Raw genomic sequence first — 18,778 nt, 5'->3', positions numbered from 1 at the left:
CCCCCCCCCCCCCACTTTCGTCGTTCCTTCGTTCGCGCGATTCTCTTTCGCTTATGAAAATTTCCGCGTTTTACGCAACGAACGAACGAGAGAAAGACACGGCAAGAAGTGTAATAATAAGATCAACAAAGAAAGAAAAAAAAAAAGAGAGAGAGAAAAAACAACAGCGCGAACAACCACCACGATTATATCGTCGTCGTCGTCGTCATTTCGTTCGTCTCACGGTTTTTATTTTTTTTTTTTCGGCGCGCTCGCGCCCTCTTCTTTCCTTTTTTATACACGCGCGTTTTTATAATAAGTAGATCTTTTTCTTCTTTCGTTAATAATAAATTTAATGAGTCGTTTAACGTGACGCCTCACGACGCGATTCCCCCGCTCATTCTTTTTTGTTTTCCTCTTTAGTACTGCATATATCGGAGAGAGTATCGATATAATTGCGGTTCCTCAATATAATATAATATACCTTCCTAAAATATACGATCAAATCACTGCCGCGAGCAGCAATTCCGAGGCACTACGAACAGGCCACAGAGAATATGGCCGCACAATTATCATCTTCAGATCTCTGTGTCTAAATGATAAAAGACTAACTGTAGAACGCCTAATACGTACGTAATCGTTAATTATACTTACGCATCTCGTCGTCTATAGACTCATTATGTAATGTACAATAATTAGAGAGATCACACGTCTTAATATAGAAATTTTAAAAGATTATTCTCTAGTACGTTGAAACCGTCCTCCTCCTCCTTCTCCCCCTCTTTCTCATCTTCATCCTCCTTCCCCACTTCTCCTCATATATATATTCTTCGTCTTTTTCTCCTCATTTAAGTATTGCCACAAAAGTGATTTCCTTCCTCCATTTCCCTTCCTCCTCCTCTCTCTTTTCTCTTCTCCTCTTTCGAAAAGCGACGATGATAATTTCTCCGAAAGATGTGAACGGACCCCCCACCGCGCACACGGGCGGGGTCCTTCGAAGTCTTTTCTTTACTTTGAGCTACGCTATCGGCTACCCTACTATTTTTTTTTAACGCTAACTTCTACGGTGTCTCAGCCTTCTTCCACGTTCCCTCCACTTTTCGTACGCTCTTACCTAATGTATTTTTTTTATCAGCACCAATCTGATTTTTAAAACCGATTCAAAATATCGTCATATAGTTAGAATAATATAACCTGTCGTATAAATATACATTCAAATATTACTATAGTATACAAGAGTCGCATCTCCCCTTTCGCGCTACGTCGCGGTACACCGGTCGTACTTGACGCGAATCTACCGAAAAGCTATGGCTCGGCGCAGGCGGGGAGGATACGTCGTCCTCGTAAATCCTACCTATAATTTCTCGTATCTCTTCCTCTTTTTCCATATCTCGTCGCATCTTTCTGCCCCCCCCCCCCCCNCCCCCCCTCCCTTCCCAACCCAACCCCTCTCATTCCACCCCTTGGATTCTCTTCCTCTTACTCGCCCACTCAGTCATACACATTTCTCTTTTTCCCGCGTCATTCACGCCCAGCCTCATTCGCACGCACTCGCATACTTCACCTTTCGCTGTCGCTTCCCTCTCTTCCTTTTCTTCTTCCCCTTCTTCATCGTCTTCACCATCATCATCTTCTTCTTCTTCGCCGTCTTCTTCCTCTTCTTTGTTTAGAGCGAACGACTTTACATTATTTACAGGCATTCTCCTCATGGTCGTGTAAGCGCGTTCCCCTCGGGGGAGCAGCATATTTCTTTCTTTCTTTCTCCCTCCCTCTTCCTTTCTCTCTCACTCTCTACTTCCTTTCACACACACACACACACACACACACACACACACACACACACTTGCTCTCTTTCTAACTCTCCCTCTCTATCTCTCCCACAAATCCTTTAAAACATAGGCAAGTTAAATATTGTATCACAATCGTTTTAGTCTGGTCGAAATCGAACATCTTCAACCCGTTTGGCGATACGCGTTTTGAACGGTGAGCGACGGCGCCCCGGATGGCGCGTGCACCACCCCGCGAAAGATAAGCGGATTCGAAGGAATTCACAGGAACTTACCCCGCGAGTCCACGTCTTCCTACTCCTCCTCATCTTCCCCCCGATTGCCTCGAACGTTGGGACGTTCGTCTCGCTCGCGAGAGGAGTTCCTATCGATTTCCCCGATGTTCGCCTACTTCTCGCGGGGGGGGGGGGGGGGNNNNCGAGCCCCGAACCCTCATGCTGTTCGCTTGTCCACGAAAGAAACGCGGAAAGGGGGGTACGTGTGTCGTAATCGATCAGTGTATATAAAAAATAACAAGTACAGGGGAATAGACGAGACTTTTCGTTGGTTACTTTACCTTGGTTCCGGCTCTAGCGAGAAGAAGCTCGACGGTGAGCGACGGCGCGCTTATCGCTCTCTCCCTCTCTTTTTCCCAGCGTCCTTCGCGCGAGAGACCGAGGACTGGTCGTTGAGCGAGCAGGAAGGTGCGTGATCGCGAGAATCGGGTATTTCGTGGGTCGGCGGCCACACCGTTGCGAACGATCGATCCTGAAATAACCCTGAAGGGGCGGAGAGAACTGCCGATCGCACGTGGAGAGCAACGAGACGCGCGATCGGTCGATCGGAAAAGAAAGGGAAAAAAGAAGACGCGTCGTCGCGCGCGAACCTGAGAGAGAGTGACAATTCGATCCTCATCGCGACGAGAGCAGAGAGCCGGCCGTCATCCCCTCGCTTCCCCGAGCGACGCGAAAAGCCGAGACGCCAACTTGGTCCTGGGGGAGGCGTCCGTCGCGCGGTCGACCTCTTCGAAATCGCTCGTCGGAAGAAGAGGTCGACCGTCTTCACCGTCGAGCTGTCGGGGCTAGCTGGCGACGCGCTCCGAGGCTCCGTCCAGCAATGGAACAAGAAGTGCGAGCGAGTTGCGAAAGAACGACGGAAACCAAGAAGACTCTAGTAAATGCACGACAAATGTCACGGGTAGTGTTGCTGGATCGGCTGCTGGCCGGCGCACCGGGGCGAGGAGGACGCTGCGGCGGCTGCGGCGGCGTTCGACGCGGCGTTGGCGGCCTCGAGCGCGGGAGCGAAGCAGCGCTGAAACCTCAGCGCGGAGATTCCTGCTTGCTAGTAGGCGGCAGGATGGACGGTTAGTCACTGCGGCGGCAGACCGGTCGGCGGCTTGAACTCGCCGGTCACGGAGACGCCGTTCGCTTGGCCGGGGAACTGGGCGCTCGAGACCGGCGGCTGATGGTTGAACGCGGGCGCGTAGCACTGCGGGAAATACAGCTCGGGCTTGACCACCGTGGGCGTGAGGCCGCGCGGCACCGTCACCGGGCCGAGGCTGACCGGCGTGCCGGGCGGCTTGGTGTCGCCGCTCGAGTTCCGGCGCACCTTCGCCGCGTGCGGGTTCATGTGGTTGTCGATGTGCTTCTTCACCTCGGGCTCGGTGGCGAAGCGCCGCCTGCAGTTCGGCATCGGGCAGCAGAACGGCCGGTCGCCCTGGTGGGTGCGCGTGTGCTGGTCCAGGATCGCCTTCTGACGGAAGTCCTTGCCGCACTGCTGGCACTTGTACGGCTTCTCGCCGGTGTGGATGCGCAGATGCTGGTTGAGGATCGTGCGCTGGCGGAAGTTGCGGCCGCAGTACATGCAGCCGTACGGCTTCTCGTTCGTGTGGATGCGCAGGTGCTGCGTGAGGTGGGACTGCTGCCGGAACCGTTTGCCGCACTCCGGACACGGGTACGGACGGGACTCGATGTGTATGCAGCCGTGCTGCAGCAGCGTCGACTTCTGCTTGAACTCCTTCTGGCAGATCGGGCAGCGCACGTAGAGCGGCATGCCGGCCGAGCGCCCGTGCTGTATCACGTCGGGCAGGCAGCTCTTCGTGCCGCCCTGCTGCTTGATGTACTGGAGCGCGCCGAAGCTGCCGGTGCCGGCCGCGCCGAACACCGCGTGGTTGCCGCCCTTCGGGTCCTTGAAGTAAGCCGGGTACTGCATCGAGTTGGCGTCCGGCGCCGGACTGAACGCGCCCGACTGCGTGTCCGTGTCGCCGAAGGTCGACGCGACCTCCTCCTTCCCCTCCTCGGGAGGGAAGGGCACGTCCTGCGGCCAGAGCGTCGGCGTCATCCCATTCTTGAAGATCAGGTGCGGGCTCACGTCTGTAACGAAAGCGGTTCACGGTTCATCGGCGGTATTCCACGGCGGACGGAAGTGAGAGGAACGTTAGTAGTAACCCGGACTACGCGGCTCGGTCACGCGGAGGTGAGAGATCTTCCAACTACGCTCGAGTGCAGGCGGAGATGGGGGAGAGAGAGAGATAGAGAGAGACAGAGAGAACACCCAGGCGACGTGAACGAAAGATCGGTCCGAGAAAGGAAGAAAGAGAGAGAGAGAGAGAGAACCGACACCTCTTCCTCGGACAATCTTCGCGCCGTCTGGGAAGCTACCGTAAGCCCAATTTACCGCGATCTCGTTTTAGAAAGAGAGTTGTTAGGGGTAGCAGCGGATGTACGCGAGAAGAAAGCAGTAACCGGCGGGTAGGTCCGAGCGAACGGGGAATCGCGACGAGACACGCGAGAGATTAGAGGTTACTCGGACGGACCGTGGTTACAGAGGTGGTTACAAAGGTCGGATGAGATGAGAGAGAGAGAGAGAGAGGGGCCATGTGGAAGATCAGGAGAGGCTGCTTTATCTCACAGCTCGCCAGCGCTCTGGTCGCGTCCAACTCCAACCGTTCTTACCCTTCGGTTGGCCTTGACGGCAACGAGAGGTCCAACGGACCGTCTCCGGCGTTCGCGGGGTCTTCCGCGTGGCTGCTGAGGGGGGCAACGGACCAATGGCGAATTTTTACCCGAGAGAAGCGCGTTCCGACTCTCCTCTCTCTTTCTTCTTCTCGTGCTCTAAATCCGCCATTGGATGGATGTGAGAGGTGACGGCGAATCGACGAATCGAGTTAGTATGCGGGATATGGTTATTGGTAACACCGCCGGCGGTTGAACGAACGACGGCAAAGAATCGCAAGAGACGACGTCAGCGAATGGCTGATGATACACATGGCCGGCGGTAAACGGCCACGGTGCGACGGTGGGTGAATGCACAGTAGTAGTAGTAGTAACAGTGAGAGAGAGAAAGAGAGATAGATAGATGATAGATAGATAGATAGAGAGAGAGAGAGAGAGAGAAACCGGTGGGTAGGTCAGTGTGTGGTTGTGGTGGACGTCCTCTGGGGGAGTCTGGGAGGCAGAGAGAAATGCTCGCCTTGGTGTGTGCGGACGTGCTGATTCAGGATCGCCTTCTGACGGAAGTGTTTTCCGCACTCCGGACATTGGTATGGCTTCTCACCCGAGTGGATGCGCAGATGCTGGTTGAGGATCGCACGCTGCCGGAACGTACGCTCGCAGTACACGCAAGCGTACGGCTTCTCGTTAGCGTGTATGCGCAGGTGCTGCGTCAGATGCGATTGTTGCCGGAACCGCTTGCCGCACTCCGGACACCCGTACGGTCGGCTGTCCGTGTGGATCCGCTCGTGCTGCAGCAGAGTCGACTTCTGCTTAAAATCTTTGCCGCACGTCAAGCACTTGAACAGACGCAGGTCGCTGTTGCCGGACTTGCTGGACTTGCCGCTCTGCTGCACGATGTCGGGCAGCCCGGTCGCGAGGTTCGGCGCGCCCGGGCTCGCGTACTGATGCGCGTCCAGGCCGGGTCCGCCGTCCCCCTGGCCGAGGGACGTCAGCATCACCCCGGGTTGCTTGAGATAGTGCAGCGCGGAGAAGCCGCCGGGGGTGAGCATGTGCGGCGGCACGGACGGCGAGGGGTGCGGCCTGGCCTCTTTGAAGTAGTGCTGCGGATACTGTTGCAGCTCACCGGCGCCGGGGAAGCAGTCGCTGCGGTCCACCTCGTGCGGTGTCAGTTGTTGCTGCGGCGAGTGGTCTTGCTGCTGCGTCTGTTGTTGCTGCTGCTGCTGCTGCTGTTGTACTTGCTGCTGCTGCTGTTGTTGCTGCTGCTGCTGTTGGACCTGTTGTTGCGTTTGCTGTTGCTGCTGTTGTTGCTGCTGCTGCTGCTGGGACGTGGTCTGACTCGACTGTATGTCGTCATCGGGTGGAGTCAAGGACTGAGGCTCGGGAGGCGCCGAGGGATACGGTGAGGGCACGGGTGAGGCTAACGAGGGCGGTGGACCGTTTTCGCCCTCGACCGGAGGACCACAGGCCTGCTGCGGGCTTCCCGACGAGGTGGAACCCTGTTGCTGCTGCTGTTGCTGCTGCTGCGGGTACAGTCCGCCGTCCTGGAGAGATCCCGGCCCCGGGCCCCACTGACCCTGGGGTCTCTCCATGTTATCTTTGTACAGTACGTAGGGCGCGCCAGTATCTGTAAGCAGAGAATGCAGACGAGCGTTCGCGGTTACAGGGGAACGCTGCAGTTCGGCGATATGACGGAGGCAGGGAGGGAGGGGAAGGAAGAGAAAGAAAGAAAGAGAGAGAGAGAGAGAAAGAGAGAGAAAGAGAGAAAGAGAGAGAGAGAGAGAGAGAGCACGATTTACGCGCGATGACCCTGAAACAAGTCGGGCTCTCCCAGACGTATTCGCCGGTCGGGCCTGATCAAGGACAGATTCGCTGCGAAACCGCGCGGAGAGAGGATCCGCGCGAACGGGAAAGGGAGGAGGAAACCAACACACACAGCGGGGAAACACGCCCTGACGCGCGTCGCGCATCTCCGTGATCTCTGAAATCCTCCGATCCTCCGCGATCCCCCCGGTCGGATTCTAGAATGCGCGTCCCAGAATATCGGATCGTACCGCGTTCCCGGTCACGCATGATCGAACACGTCCGGTTCACGCTTCACAAGTTCAACCGCTGTTATGCAGGTCGAATCTATACGTACTACCGCGCGCCGATAATTTATGACGGTGTTAAAAGATAAACACGCGACACGCAGCGCAGGAATCACGTGCGCTCGTTTCCTCCGACGTGCGTATCCTCTCTCGGGGCCCTGGGGAGCTTTCTGTCCTTGCGCGACTCGACGAGAGAGAGAGAGACAGCGCGAACTCTTGTACGGTCGAATGCCGCACGCGCTCGTTGCGACCCAGTATTTTTATTTCTTTATTCTTTTTTTTATTTCTCGCATCCCGTTATTTCTCTAAAATATTCGTTCCCGCGCGAGAGAGGGGCAGGGAGGGAGGGGAAAAGAGAGAGAGAGAGAGAGAGAGAGAGAGAGAGAGAGAGAGAGAGAGAGAGAGAGAAAGAGAGAGAGGTTGGGAGAGGGGCGGCTGCGATTACAATTAATCGAAAATGAGAGGCGAAACGCGCGGGAGAAAGTAATCATATCGCGCCGAGTTTTTAATTAGACTCCGCCACGCTATTATTTAAGATGTGTGTCTCGGCCAATCGGAATTATCGCGCGGGGCAATTACGTCAGGGGAGCGGAGAGGGGGGAATAAGATGGCTTAAAGCTTCGCGCGATTACGGGATTTACGTTATGCAATATTGTTGAGGCATTCCTCCTCTTATCGGGCTAATTACCTTCGGCCTTCGTTCTCTTTTATTTGCCGGGCGGATTCGTCACTCAATTTGCATTTCGCGCGGCCCGTTTCAAGCGACTTTCGCGTCTGCAAGTCGGATGACTCACTCTCGATACGACGACGACGATTGTTTCCTCGCGAGGAGGTACTTCAACGGCCGGCAACTCCGTCGCCCGGCAGTCACGAGCCCGAAAAGTGAGGAAAAAAGTAGAGGAGGACAAAAGTTTAAATATATACATGGCGCGGAGAAGGAACGCGAGAAGAGGGAGCGTCGAATGCGCCGCACGTGGTGCGCGTTAATGATACATACGACAGATAACGATAAAGAAATCAGGCGGGCGCGCGCGCGCGCGCGAGAGAGAGATATATACTCATTAGCGAGACGCATTCGCTGATATGTAAGTTCACGCACGAAAAGAAGAAAGACTGAAAGAAAGGAAGAAGGAGAGCGAGTGAAGGGAGAAAAAAAAGAACCGGAGAAATCACACCGCGCGCATGCCGATCGCGTATACACGCGAAACGAACGTATTTATAGCTAATCGTTTAGTTGTACCGCGCATTCGCCCGTTACATAAGTGCTGTTTGTTGAGATAATGCTATGCAAAGCTCGGCGAGATCGGCGGGGATCGCGGAGGATCGCCTTTTCGAGAAAGAGAGATCGATCCGCACTGTGAGAATCCAAACTTCATCGGCCGGTCGTATAATCGCGCTTTAACTATTCCGGGAATCTTCCAGGGATTGCGATAACATTATAATATCCCGTTATCACGGTTAAAAGCAAGAGAGATAGAGAAAGGGGGCGGGAGGAGGAGGGGTGCGGCGCGACGAGAAGTCGAAAAGTGACGTTAACGCGGCGAGTTCGCGCCCGAGGGATATCGTTATCGTTATTAACGCAGACACGCGTTCCCGCGATCGCGCGAATGCCGCGATTAGCGCGAATCGCTTAATTAGCGCGCCGTACGTCCGAACGTGTTCCGTATGGTCGGGCAACATGCTCGGTTCCTCCGTGCGACGGAGCCGCGCAACGCTCGTCCAAAACTCTCCGTGCTACTGTTGAACCCTCGCCGTGTCGAAAGAAGAAAAAAAAAAAAAAGAAACTACCGTATCGCACAATGAGCCTCACATGTAGCGACCGCGTCCAACAATGGAACGGCAGTTTATTCCGAGAGATTCGTCAAGAGAGTCACGCCGCCGCCGCCGTCACCGTCGCGAGCAAACGCCACGTCTCATTAAACTCAATCTCCGTCCGGCAACACTTAATTGCACGTCCAGAATCCCGAAGCAATCGTCCAAATTTCCTTCGCACGCAGGAAGTCATTAGCCGTGACAAAAAGCGCGCTCGCGCAAAAAGTAAGTTGCGAGCAGCGAGTGCACTCCGCGTAGAGGAGTTGACGACGACGGTCGACGAAAGCACCGAAAGATCGATCGATGAGATCAAATTCGGACGATTCGCTAAAATCCGATTCTTAACCAATCGAGAGATGGTCGAGAGTTGCCCGATTCGTACCAGTCACTTAAATCGTATCTCATAATTTGCTCTGTAATTATTGAATAATGCGGCACGGTGGTAAATATAGAAAATAAATGAGCAATGAAATACATAAGCGAAACATCTTATATATGAATATCTTAAAAATGCCTTAAGTTGTAGTAGCAATATGAGTTTCTCAAGAATTCGTTGAAAGTTGCATATATGGATTTAAATGCGATCTAATTATTGACAATTGTAAGTAGATTGATCTCTCGAAAGTTGGGATATTCGCAACTAAAGATGATCACACCTCTTATACATTTGACTTGAGGTCAAATCTCATTTTTAATTTCTACTTTTAACTCTTTCTAAACCACATTTAGGATTTTAATCCTAGAATCCTTTTAGAAAAACTATTGTGGTAGTAAAGACTAATATGGAGACATTGATACACAAATTTCAGAATTACTGACCATTTTCTTTTGAAAATACAGCAGTGTAAAGTCCATAACTTCTAGTAATACTCGAAATACATATATTATGCATATATTTAAACACCTCTCATATACCTTTTTCTATTGCTTGTGCATCTCTACTAAATCAACTAATGCATAAATATAACATTGATAAGAAAAATAAAAGTAACATTTTCGTGCCTACAATATATTGTGTATTCGTGTCTACTTAAACTTTGTTTCAAATTAATATTTATTATTTAGCGAAACGAATGGAACGTAATTTTACTCGATAAACACTAAATTTATCAATAGCCCCTCTTAATGCGCCGCTGAAAATATGACACTCTGCGATACAACTACCTTAAGTAGTACGATCTTGGCAACTCTCTTCTACTCGATACTGCTATTTTTGCTCTGCCATCACATCGGACGATCGTTTGAATTGGACGACGGATTAACGTATGGTCTTCGGACACGAAAAATCAATGACAATTTTCCTCGGCGAGGGGGAGCCTTCGAGGCGTTCGGACGCGATGAACGATGAGCGTTCTCAATGAAAAAGCGCATTAAAGAAGTATCCGGGTTGTTCTTTCTCGATTCGCGCCACGAATTCGCGCGGATAAACATTCCGGCGCGGGCGTTGATATGAACTTCAAGTTCCGCCGCGGTCCGACCGAGCTTTAATGAGACGATCCACTTATAACTTCGCCGGCAAGACTAAAGCAGTCGTGAGAGATCCCGCTGCGAAGATTTCGAGTTGCGCGTGTCTCTCGTGTGTTTCGCGAGATATTACAAAGACGACGACGCTCCGATGAGATTCGGATCTCTCTCTCTCTCTCTCACTTCCGACGAATATCACATTCGATCAAACGGTGTTCTCGTCAGGCTCGCGAACGGAAACGACTCTCCAAAGTGCAATCAGTGTGTTATCACTGTATCATCACTATAATCACTATATATAATCACTGAAAAGCGCAGTCAATAATCACTAGTGGTTACTGTTGCAAGTGTAGCACTGTAAATCAGTCAAATTTCGCTGCGAAAGTCGGCTAATAACAGCGATCGTTTGTACCGGAGAAATTGTATAACTGCAGAAATAATTAGAAGAAAGATATTATTGCTTCTTTTCTTATTATTTTAATCACGTACCTGTGTGATGTCAATAATTTTGCCGAAAATGTTCTCAAGTATTTTTAACCGGCACTACCATTCAGTTACTTAAATCATCTTTCGTCACTTTCTCTGGACAAGTCACGAAAAAATTCACCACCGTCCAAAATGGTTCACTATTTTCCTGAGCTGCCGTTAAATTTATAAAATATCCTATATATTCGAGCTGTCTCTTTTAATAAAACTGCTCGGAAAGCGTACTTGTATCGTTTATACTCTCGGTTTTGCTTTGTTGTAAACTTTTAAACCGTACTATGAAAAGAACTCGCTATATGTTAAGTTATTCAGAGATAAATCTGAAAAAGTAAGAATAAGTATGACTTTCTTGCTGAAATGACCTTAATTACTCTCGCAATTTGACAAGAAATGTCATTTTTGGTCACTGTTTTCACGTCCGAGAAGTCACTTTTTGTCACCTATTCTGGCAAGAAGCAGTCAATCACATTTCACTTTTTTTTGTTCCGGTGACTGGATGGCAGAGCGCTGCTGCTTTAAACTGATTTAATTTATATCGTATTTGCAAAACGCGCTTATCCTGATGGAACTCGATACTCGAAACCTCTGGCTTTTGAGTCTGTTACCATACGAACTACGCCAAGTACGACATATGGTTGAATGCATGTACGTACATATGTACATATTTCTGCTACGGGATGCGTAACAGCGATTTGCAGTGAATCTTTTATACTGTAACAAAAATCAGTCAAGTATAAGGCAACGGAGTGGAGATGTTTCCATTAAAAATTGATGAATACTAGATCAACACAGGCACGCGTTATTTAGCTAGTTATTATAGTACGGAAAATAAAAAATCTCAGTTCGTGTAACTAAATAAGCACCAAACTGAAATTGGTTAACGAGAAAATGATATCTCTGTCGCAACACTTTGTCAAAACACGTAATCTACGCAATGACAGCAGCGGGTCGAAGCAAGCGACGACTTGCATCGAGATCGAGTTTCGAACCGACCAATCAATACCGTGTAAGAGAGACGACAACTTTCCATGCCTTTTTTATGAGTGGATTCACCGATTACCGGTACAGAAGACTCCATTAATGCTGTCCCATTCCTTGAGCTATCGAAAATTTCCAATCAGGAGCATTATGTGCGAATATTCATGCATCACGACTGTCGATTATTCTGTGAACCGGCAAGGATGCTCTAAAGCAGCTTTCATGATGCGCGTAATTAGAAATTTTCATTATCACTATGTCTGGGGAATGGGAGGGCATCAACACTAAAACCGCGGCTGGGTCATTTTTGACTCACTCGCGGATTTCTTCCCCCCATTTTTTGAATCTTCATCACTAGGTAAACCTTCTTCATCACAAAACAATTAAACAATATACCAAAGTTAAAAAAAAGTCCACGTATAATTGCAAAAAAAGAATTGAGTCAAAAGCGACCCAATCACGATTCTACACAGTGAAAAGCATTTTGTGCGTGTGTTAAAACCGGCCTTGTTAGAATTCTTGCGTTAAATTTCTAGTGTATCCGCGTATATTTGTATTAATTTAATATATTGTGTTTATGTTACCTCAATATGTTACGTTGAGACGATATTCAACACGTATAAATATTCAAACAACTATTAAATAAATCTTATATTCCAATATCACAACTAACATATTATGAATATTTATAATTCCGCATTAATTATGACACAACATTTGTATTACTTTTCAATATGTTCAATATATTCATCTTGCGTTGAATTAGAGCAAAAATTTGCGTGGACGAAAAGTTGGGGGGCGTGTGAAACGTGTTGTAAGTTCGGCAGAAAATTTTCTACCGCGCGAGATGGGTCGAAATTGACGCGGGAGTGTGTGTTAACGGGGTCTCCCGTACAATACTTCGATCAGTGACACTTTCACTGATTAGACTTGAGGGAGCGGGAGAGGTCCGCGCGGATCGGCGCGTCGCCGTCCATCACTTTTCGCCGAAACGAACGGAAACGTCGACGGCGGATCGGAATTTCCGGAATTTCGCGCGCGGCGGTAGAAATTAAAAGGATCCACCTTGGAAGCCGCTGTTGTGAAACGGCGACGAGAGCCCGGGGCGCGCTACATTATCATACGGACGCTTAGAACGAGGAGCACGTATGTGTCGGGGAATCCCTCCCCGGATGACGTCCCATTCGCGCGACGACCGGTTTATCAGCGGACTTCTTGCAGGGCGTGTGCCGTCGTGCCGCGCCACGAGCGCGCTGTTTCTCAACGACTTTCACGGGTAATTCCTCCGATCGGCGGCCTAATTGCCGCCGCGGCGGAAGACGAATCGCTCTCGGACGCAAAAGTAAAACGCGTCTCGCCGTCGCCGCCTCCCCGAGCGAGTCAAGGTAGAGCAGTTTCGGCTCGTGTTCTCAGGCGTGTCGTTCTGTTTGCTCGCCATTGTCGCCGTCGATACTCCCCTCGGTATCGATATCTCACTTCGAGCTCGAGCGAGCGAGTAAGGATGACCGAGAGAAAGAGGAAGGGGAGGGGGAGCCGCGGTTGGCACTTGTGTCAACAGAAATCGAAAAGAAATCTTGGTGGAAATTACACGCGGCGAGCCGCCGCCGCCGCCGACGGAGAGGATGAAGACGCGACCGCACAGTCATCGGGACGGATTACACGCGAGGGGGCCGCGGATAAAAATGAGAAAACTACGCGGTGCGTGTGCATCATCCTAGACGCGCGCAGCGGGCCATTAATAGACGCAGGATCGGAGAGCAAAGTAAAACGCGCGAACCTGCGACGTAACGATACGAACGAGCGATTCTCCCCCTCTCTCTCTCTCTCTCTATCTATCTAACTCCCTAACTCTTCGGCGAAACGAGCCGTGCAAAGGAGCGAAGAAGGAAGAAGGAAAAAAAGGAGACGCGCCAAATTCGCCGTGTGCAGTTCGATATCTCACGGTTTGATAAAAATCGTCCTGCGCAACGGTCCGTGCAACGCGTCCCCGATCATTGCGGACACCGTGCAAGAATGCGATTGCGCTCCTCCGCGACGGGCGTCTTTACGATTTGTTTTGGCTGCGAGAAACGCATAAAGCGAGGCGGGGAGTGCCTATATAGCGTATCGTAGGTAGGAAACGGGAGAGAGAAAGAGAGAGAGAGAGAGAGAGAGTGAGTGAGAGAGGGTGGCGGGGGGAGAGGAGAGCGAGAGAGAAAAGAGGAGAAAGAGAGATAGAGAGAAAGAGGGGAACGAGGAGAGGATGGCTCGTGGCTGCACATGCGCGCTTTTTTCGTCGGGGCCAGCATTTTTAAAGATTTTTCCTGCCGCGGCAGCTCTCTCTCTCTCTCTCTCTCCCTCTCTCTCTCTCTCGCTCTCTCGGCAGATTTAAGTCGCCAGGTCGATCCCGTCGATTCACGAGTGGTGGGAATCGCGCCACAGGCAAAACAATCGAAAAACTCGCTCTCACGTCACTCACGGCGACTCGAAACCGGTATAATTTCGACGAGTTCAATTTTCTATACGCCGCCCGCGCGCGCCGGCAAACAATGCACCTTACGTCAATCGTCGCGACGCTATTGTCGCGAATAAAACGTGGAGTGACCACTTTCGTATCTTTTATAGCATCGAAATGTGTGGAATGGGTTTGCGCGCGCGCGCGCGATGCGGCTGCCGCTTTATGATTACGTCGGCGGCGCGAAGTGTCCGCAGGACTAAACGCGAAAGCAAGGAAAGAGAGAAACAAACGCAAGAAAAAAAAGGGAGGGNAAAAAAAAAGGGGGGGGGGGGGGGGGGGGAAGAGGAGGAAGGAAGAAAAAAAGGTAGAAAGTCGTCGGGGCGCTCTTACGTCCGGGCGATTCGATTTTTGCGCGTCGCGTCGTCGCGCGTCGCCAGTCAATGGGAATTAAAGTTAACGATCGTCAAGGTTGTAATGACGGCGGGGCAACAAAATCGCGACGACGATCGAGCCGATTAGTTTTACGCGAATCACACCGGCGACCACTTCCGGCCGGGTCTTAACGGCGCGCCGTAAATTAGAGAGGAAAAGAGGAAGACGACGGTGGAAGAGAGGAGGAGGCAAGAAAACACAGCATCCTTCTCGGCTCCTCGCGCGCCGGCAAAATCGCCAAGTAACTAGAGTGTCTTTGGTCGAAAGTGCGGACTTAATTGAGCGGGTGAAAGCGGACTTTGTGGGCTCAAAGTGAAGGCGCTGTCTGCGATATGCGTACAATAAAAGAAAATATCGAAGGAGAAAACCCGATCTGTGGCGTTAGATCGACGAGTTTTGCGGATAAAATCCGCGGCACACTTCGCGCGCGCAGATCCGCGCTCGAAACTGCGCGCGTGTGTATGTGTATATGCGCGGGCAAGTACGCCCGATTTCAGACAATCTGTAAAAAAAAAGAGAGAGACGGAAAAAAAAGATTCGCAGCCGCGTCTCGGATTACTCGGATCCTCGGCTTCCCGGCGCCACGAATTGTTTCTGATCGTGGATCGTGCGCTATCACATCGCGTACTTCTCGAATTTTTGACGAATCGCTCTCACAACGTGACGCGGAAGTCCGCGTTTTCGACGTCGCGCGTACGTAATGGCTGTAATGCAAGCTGCGTTTCTCACATATCTCTCTCTCTCTCTCTCTCTCTCTTTCCTTTTCGTTCGTTTTTTCGTGCACGTTACACGTGTTACGTAATACACGTGATGCATATAATGCACGCCGGGTGATCCCCGCGGCGCGATACATCACGATGACCGGGACGCGTCGCTGTTTTAAATGAACCGGCTTTATTTGCTAATTTATGAATTCCCGCGAAAGAACAGACGATAATTACGATTACGTACGCGAGCGGCAATTTTCAGAGCGGCGTGTGCGGTTCCGTCGAGGTTTCCGCGGAAACGCGGAGACGTCGTCATACAACGGTAACCGGCGCGCGTCCCGCGTGGGAGTCTTCGAGCGCGCGAATTACGCGAGTCGTGCCTAAGTACTTTGTCTTTGTCTCGTTGTGATTTTTCTTATCGTGCCGCGGCGTTCTCTAAACCGGCTGCTTTCGGCGATCACGTCGTCGAGCTGTCGACCGCGAACGACGGCTGAACGGCGACGATATCACCGGGCAACACGGCTCTTACTTCCGGCAATATATACGGGGTGTCACACCCTTAATCTTAAGAAAAAAAAATACCGATCAAGTGCATCGGTAACTGACGAGCGGCCAAATCAACTGATAATACACGGAGAAAACAATTTCGCTGGAACAGCAAATTGCTTGTTGATATAGCGATAGCGAGAAAATTCGTTTCATCAGCAAAAAATATTCGTTTCAACAGCAAAAGATATTGTTGAGAGTATTAATTTTTGATTATGCCAACTAAATTTTATCGCTGTTGCAACAACGTTCTGCTGCTACGGCAAGATTACTTTTTCCTCGTGGCAAATTTTCTAACTGTCAAAGTCACTATACTAACAAACAACTTACCGTTCTAGCGAAATTTTCTTCGTTTATTTTGTCAGTTACTAACGCGAACTGATCCAACATCGTCAGTTGATTGGAACATTCATCAGTTACTGATGCAGTTAATCAGTACTTTTTCATAAGAATAAAGAGAATACTTAAATGTCTCCTCTGTTTTTAATGATATGAGGAATGTTTGGGGCGCAATCTGAATAGTTTCGAAGGAGGAATACCGTGAAATCGTTTTGCGGTAATTTTTTTCGATTTATTTTAAAGACTCCGTATTTAGGCCCCCACGATATTAAGTATTATTAGTATGCAAAGTCCCAGCAAAAGGAGAACACCTAAAATGTCCCACATCAACGCGGACAAAGATCGTAGAACGGATCGAGGTGAACAAAAAAGTCTCATACCGTTTTGCGATATTCGCAGTAGTTAATGAGGAATTAATTTATACGAGCTGATGAGCGCACGGAAAGCGGTAGGCCGCTCGAGTCGAGATTTTAAATTCTACATTAAGTCTTCAAGCGGAGAAAATGGAAGTAAGTTCCTACATGTACCATCAAAAGAGCACAATAAGTGTTCTTTTAAAGCTACAGAGAGAATTTAGTCCTTCAGAGTTTAAATTTCAGCTCTATATTAAGTCTTCAAGTGGAGGAAACGGAAATAATTTCCCTATTTCTAGCACTAAAAGAGCACAACAGAAGACCTTTGAATATTTAATGTAGAACCAAATCAGAGTTAAAGTAGGACTCGAATTTCGATTCGGGCGGACTCTGTTTAAAAGAAGAGTGCTTATCTCCGAAGATCCCCTAGCAACTATGAGCATCAATTGATTTCTAAAGTAACGGAGTAATGCAGGGCGCGGCATGTGACACAGAGCTGCACGCTGAAAAGAAATACACTCCTTTCTATCGGTTGATATCCATCATTGCTAAATCTTCAGAAGTAAGTCATTTTTCTTTATATAAACTCCGGCTTATTGCTTCTTCAGCGCTCATTAGCTCAGACAGATTAATTAATTCCTCGCTAACTATTGCGAATATCGCAAAACGATGCGGGATTTTTTGGTGCACCTCAATCAGTTCTACGCCTTTACGAGCTTTGTCTCTGTTGATCTGGGACACCCTGTATGTAAAAGAAATGCGAGTAACGTGAAATAGTAAGTAGGGCGAGTAATATGAAATACCACGACTTCTAGCTTGTTAGGTGTCGCAACTTAGCCGATAGTAGTGAAATTATTAACTACTGGACCCCTAACTCGACCTAACTTACAAAGCGACAGCCTGAGACAGTATGAGATCGTGTGCAGTGTTTATGTCTAATTTTAAATTTTCTCTGTCTCGTTAACTTCATCAAGTGGGTTTTTTAATTTTTATTTAACAGCCAATCTACGTTCACAGACTCGGTCATCTCTCGTTATATACAAAACTAAGATATAGCATTAATGTAACCTGTTCTGCGAGTGTCGTATGGTATACATTATCATTGTGTACGAAAAATAAAAAAGTAAATACGACGATGTCAGGTATTACGGTCCGTATTACCCGACATTTTTTTACAAACATTGCATATCACTCTGTTATTTCTTTCTGTCTTTCAGTATGCTAAAAAAACATGTAAGTGATGTCGTTAAAAAATAAACGGTAACTGTAAACAGTAGGACGAATCTAATATGATGTCACGCACATTTATATGACATAACATTATTTTAACAAAAAGTATCAAATATAAGTTAATAATAGCTTATAATATAATTAATATGTAATATAATAATTATTATAGATCCATTCGATCGTTGATGTTCGAAATATACGAAGTATATATAAAAAAAATTACTTTTCCGCAAGCTAATGAAGTGTTTGTTTTACCCGACCTATTCCGTGTTAATCTTCGAAAATCAACCTTAAAAAAGTTGATATAACATTAAACTCACTATAGATAAACGAAACTCACGTGGGAACATGTTATAAAAGACACTTGGTACAACTATACAACTTTTAGTGAAAAACAATTTCAGTTTTATTTAACGGTTTTCGATGTATCTTAACACTTTGCGATCTGCGGCCACCCGAAGACGCTTGACTAATGTGTTTGAATTTATCGAAGGCATAAGGCACGAAATTAGCCGCGCTTATTTTCTTTTTTCTTCTAACACAAATGTTGATGTCTAAAATCATCATATGTTTCGATTTATCGACGAAACCAATGCTATCGGATCGCGACGGCGCAATGCTGTCGACAGATCGCATCGTCGAAATAAGTTCGACGACATCATGCCGTCGATGGACCGCGAAGTGTTGAAAAAACCTTAAGGTATTCCGCAATACCGGCGTTTCCTCTACGTCGACGTTGTCGAATCTCACGTATTCATATAGCGAGATCGTCATTCCCGAAATTTCGCCGCAATCTCGGCGGACACGGCGGCCGGTAGACGGCGAGCACGGCGAAAGAGCGAGAGTTAAATGGGAAGCATTAGATCTTAGATTCGTGAGCGAGACGGTGTGCTGAGGCAAACGACACAAGGGAGATATCGGCTCGGGGATTAAGAGCGCGATGATCGAATACGCGCTGAAAGTACGATACTCAATGCTCCCGGCGAGAGAGGATCTCGAAGGTGCGGTGGAGAGAAGGGGGGAGGGGTGAGGCAGCGCGAGGAGAAGGATGAGGAGGTGGAGGACGGGCATTCATTTGCGAAAGCAAACATCGCCCGCTATTTATCGAATGTCAGAGGAAATACCTGCGGCCCATATTCCTATCGAACCGTTCAAGGGACCTCCCTCGGTGGACGCGGTGGCTGGCGGAGGTGGGGGAGGCGGGGGAG

General features: G+C 49.1%; 1 protein-coding gene across 1 annotated transcript in view; it reads right to left on the bottom strand.

Annotated features, from left to right (window-relative positions):
- Nucleotides 1-2,203: 2,203 nt before the first annotated feature.
- LOC106742116 (myeloid zinc finger 1-like) overlaps nucleotides 2,204-18,778 on the bottom strand; it is a 27,050-nt gene continuing 10,475 nt past the window's right edge. The window contains exons 2-3 of the mRNA XM_014614755.1: nucleotides 5,217-6,323; nucleotides 2,204-4,117 (exon numbers count right to left, since the gene is read on the bottom strand). Coding sequence (XP_014470241.1) covers nucleotides 3,114-4,117; nucleotides 5,217-6,323 — 2,111 coding nt within the window. The 3' untranslated portion in view covers nucleotides 2,204-3,113. The remainder of the gene's footprint in view (nucleotides 4,118-5,216; nucleotides 6,324-18,778) is intronic.

Source organism: Dinoponera quadriceps, unplaced genomic scaffold, assembly GCF_001313825.1.
Source record: "Dinoponera quadriceps isolate SergipeBrazil2010 unplaced genomic scaffold, ASM131382v1 scaffold676, whole genome shotgun sequence".
Lineage (NCBI taxonomy): Eukaryota > Metazoa > Arthropoda > Insecta > Hymenoptera > Formicidae > Dinoponera > Dinoponera quadriceps.
This window is presented reverse-complemented; position numbering and strand designations above follow the sequence as displayed.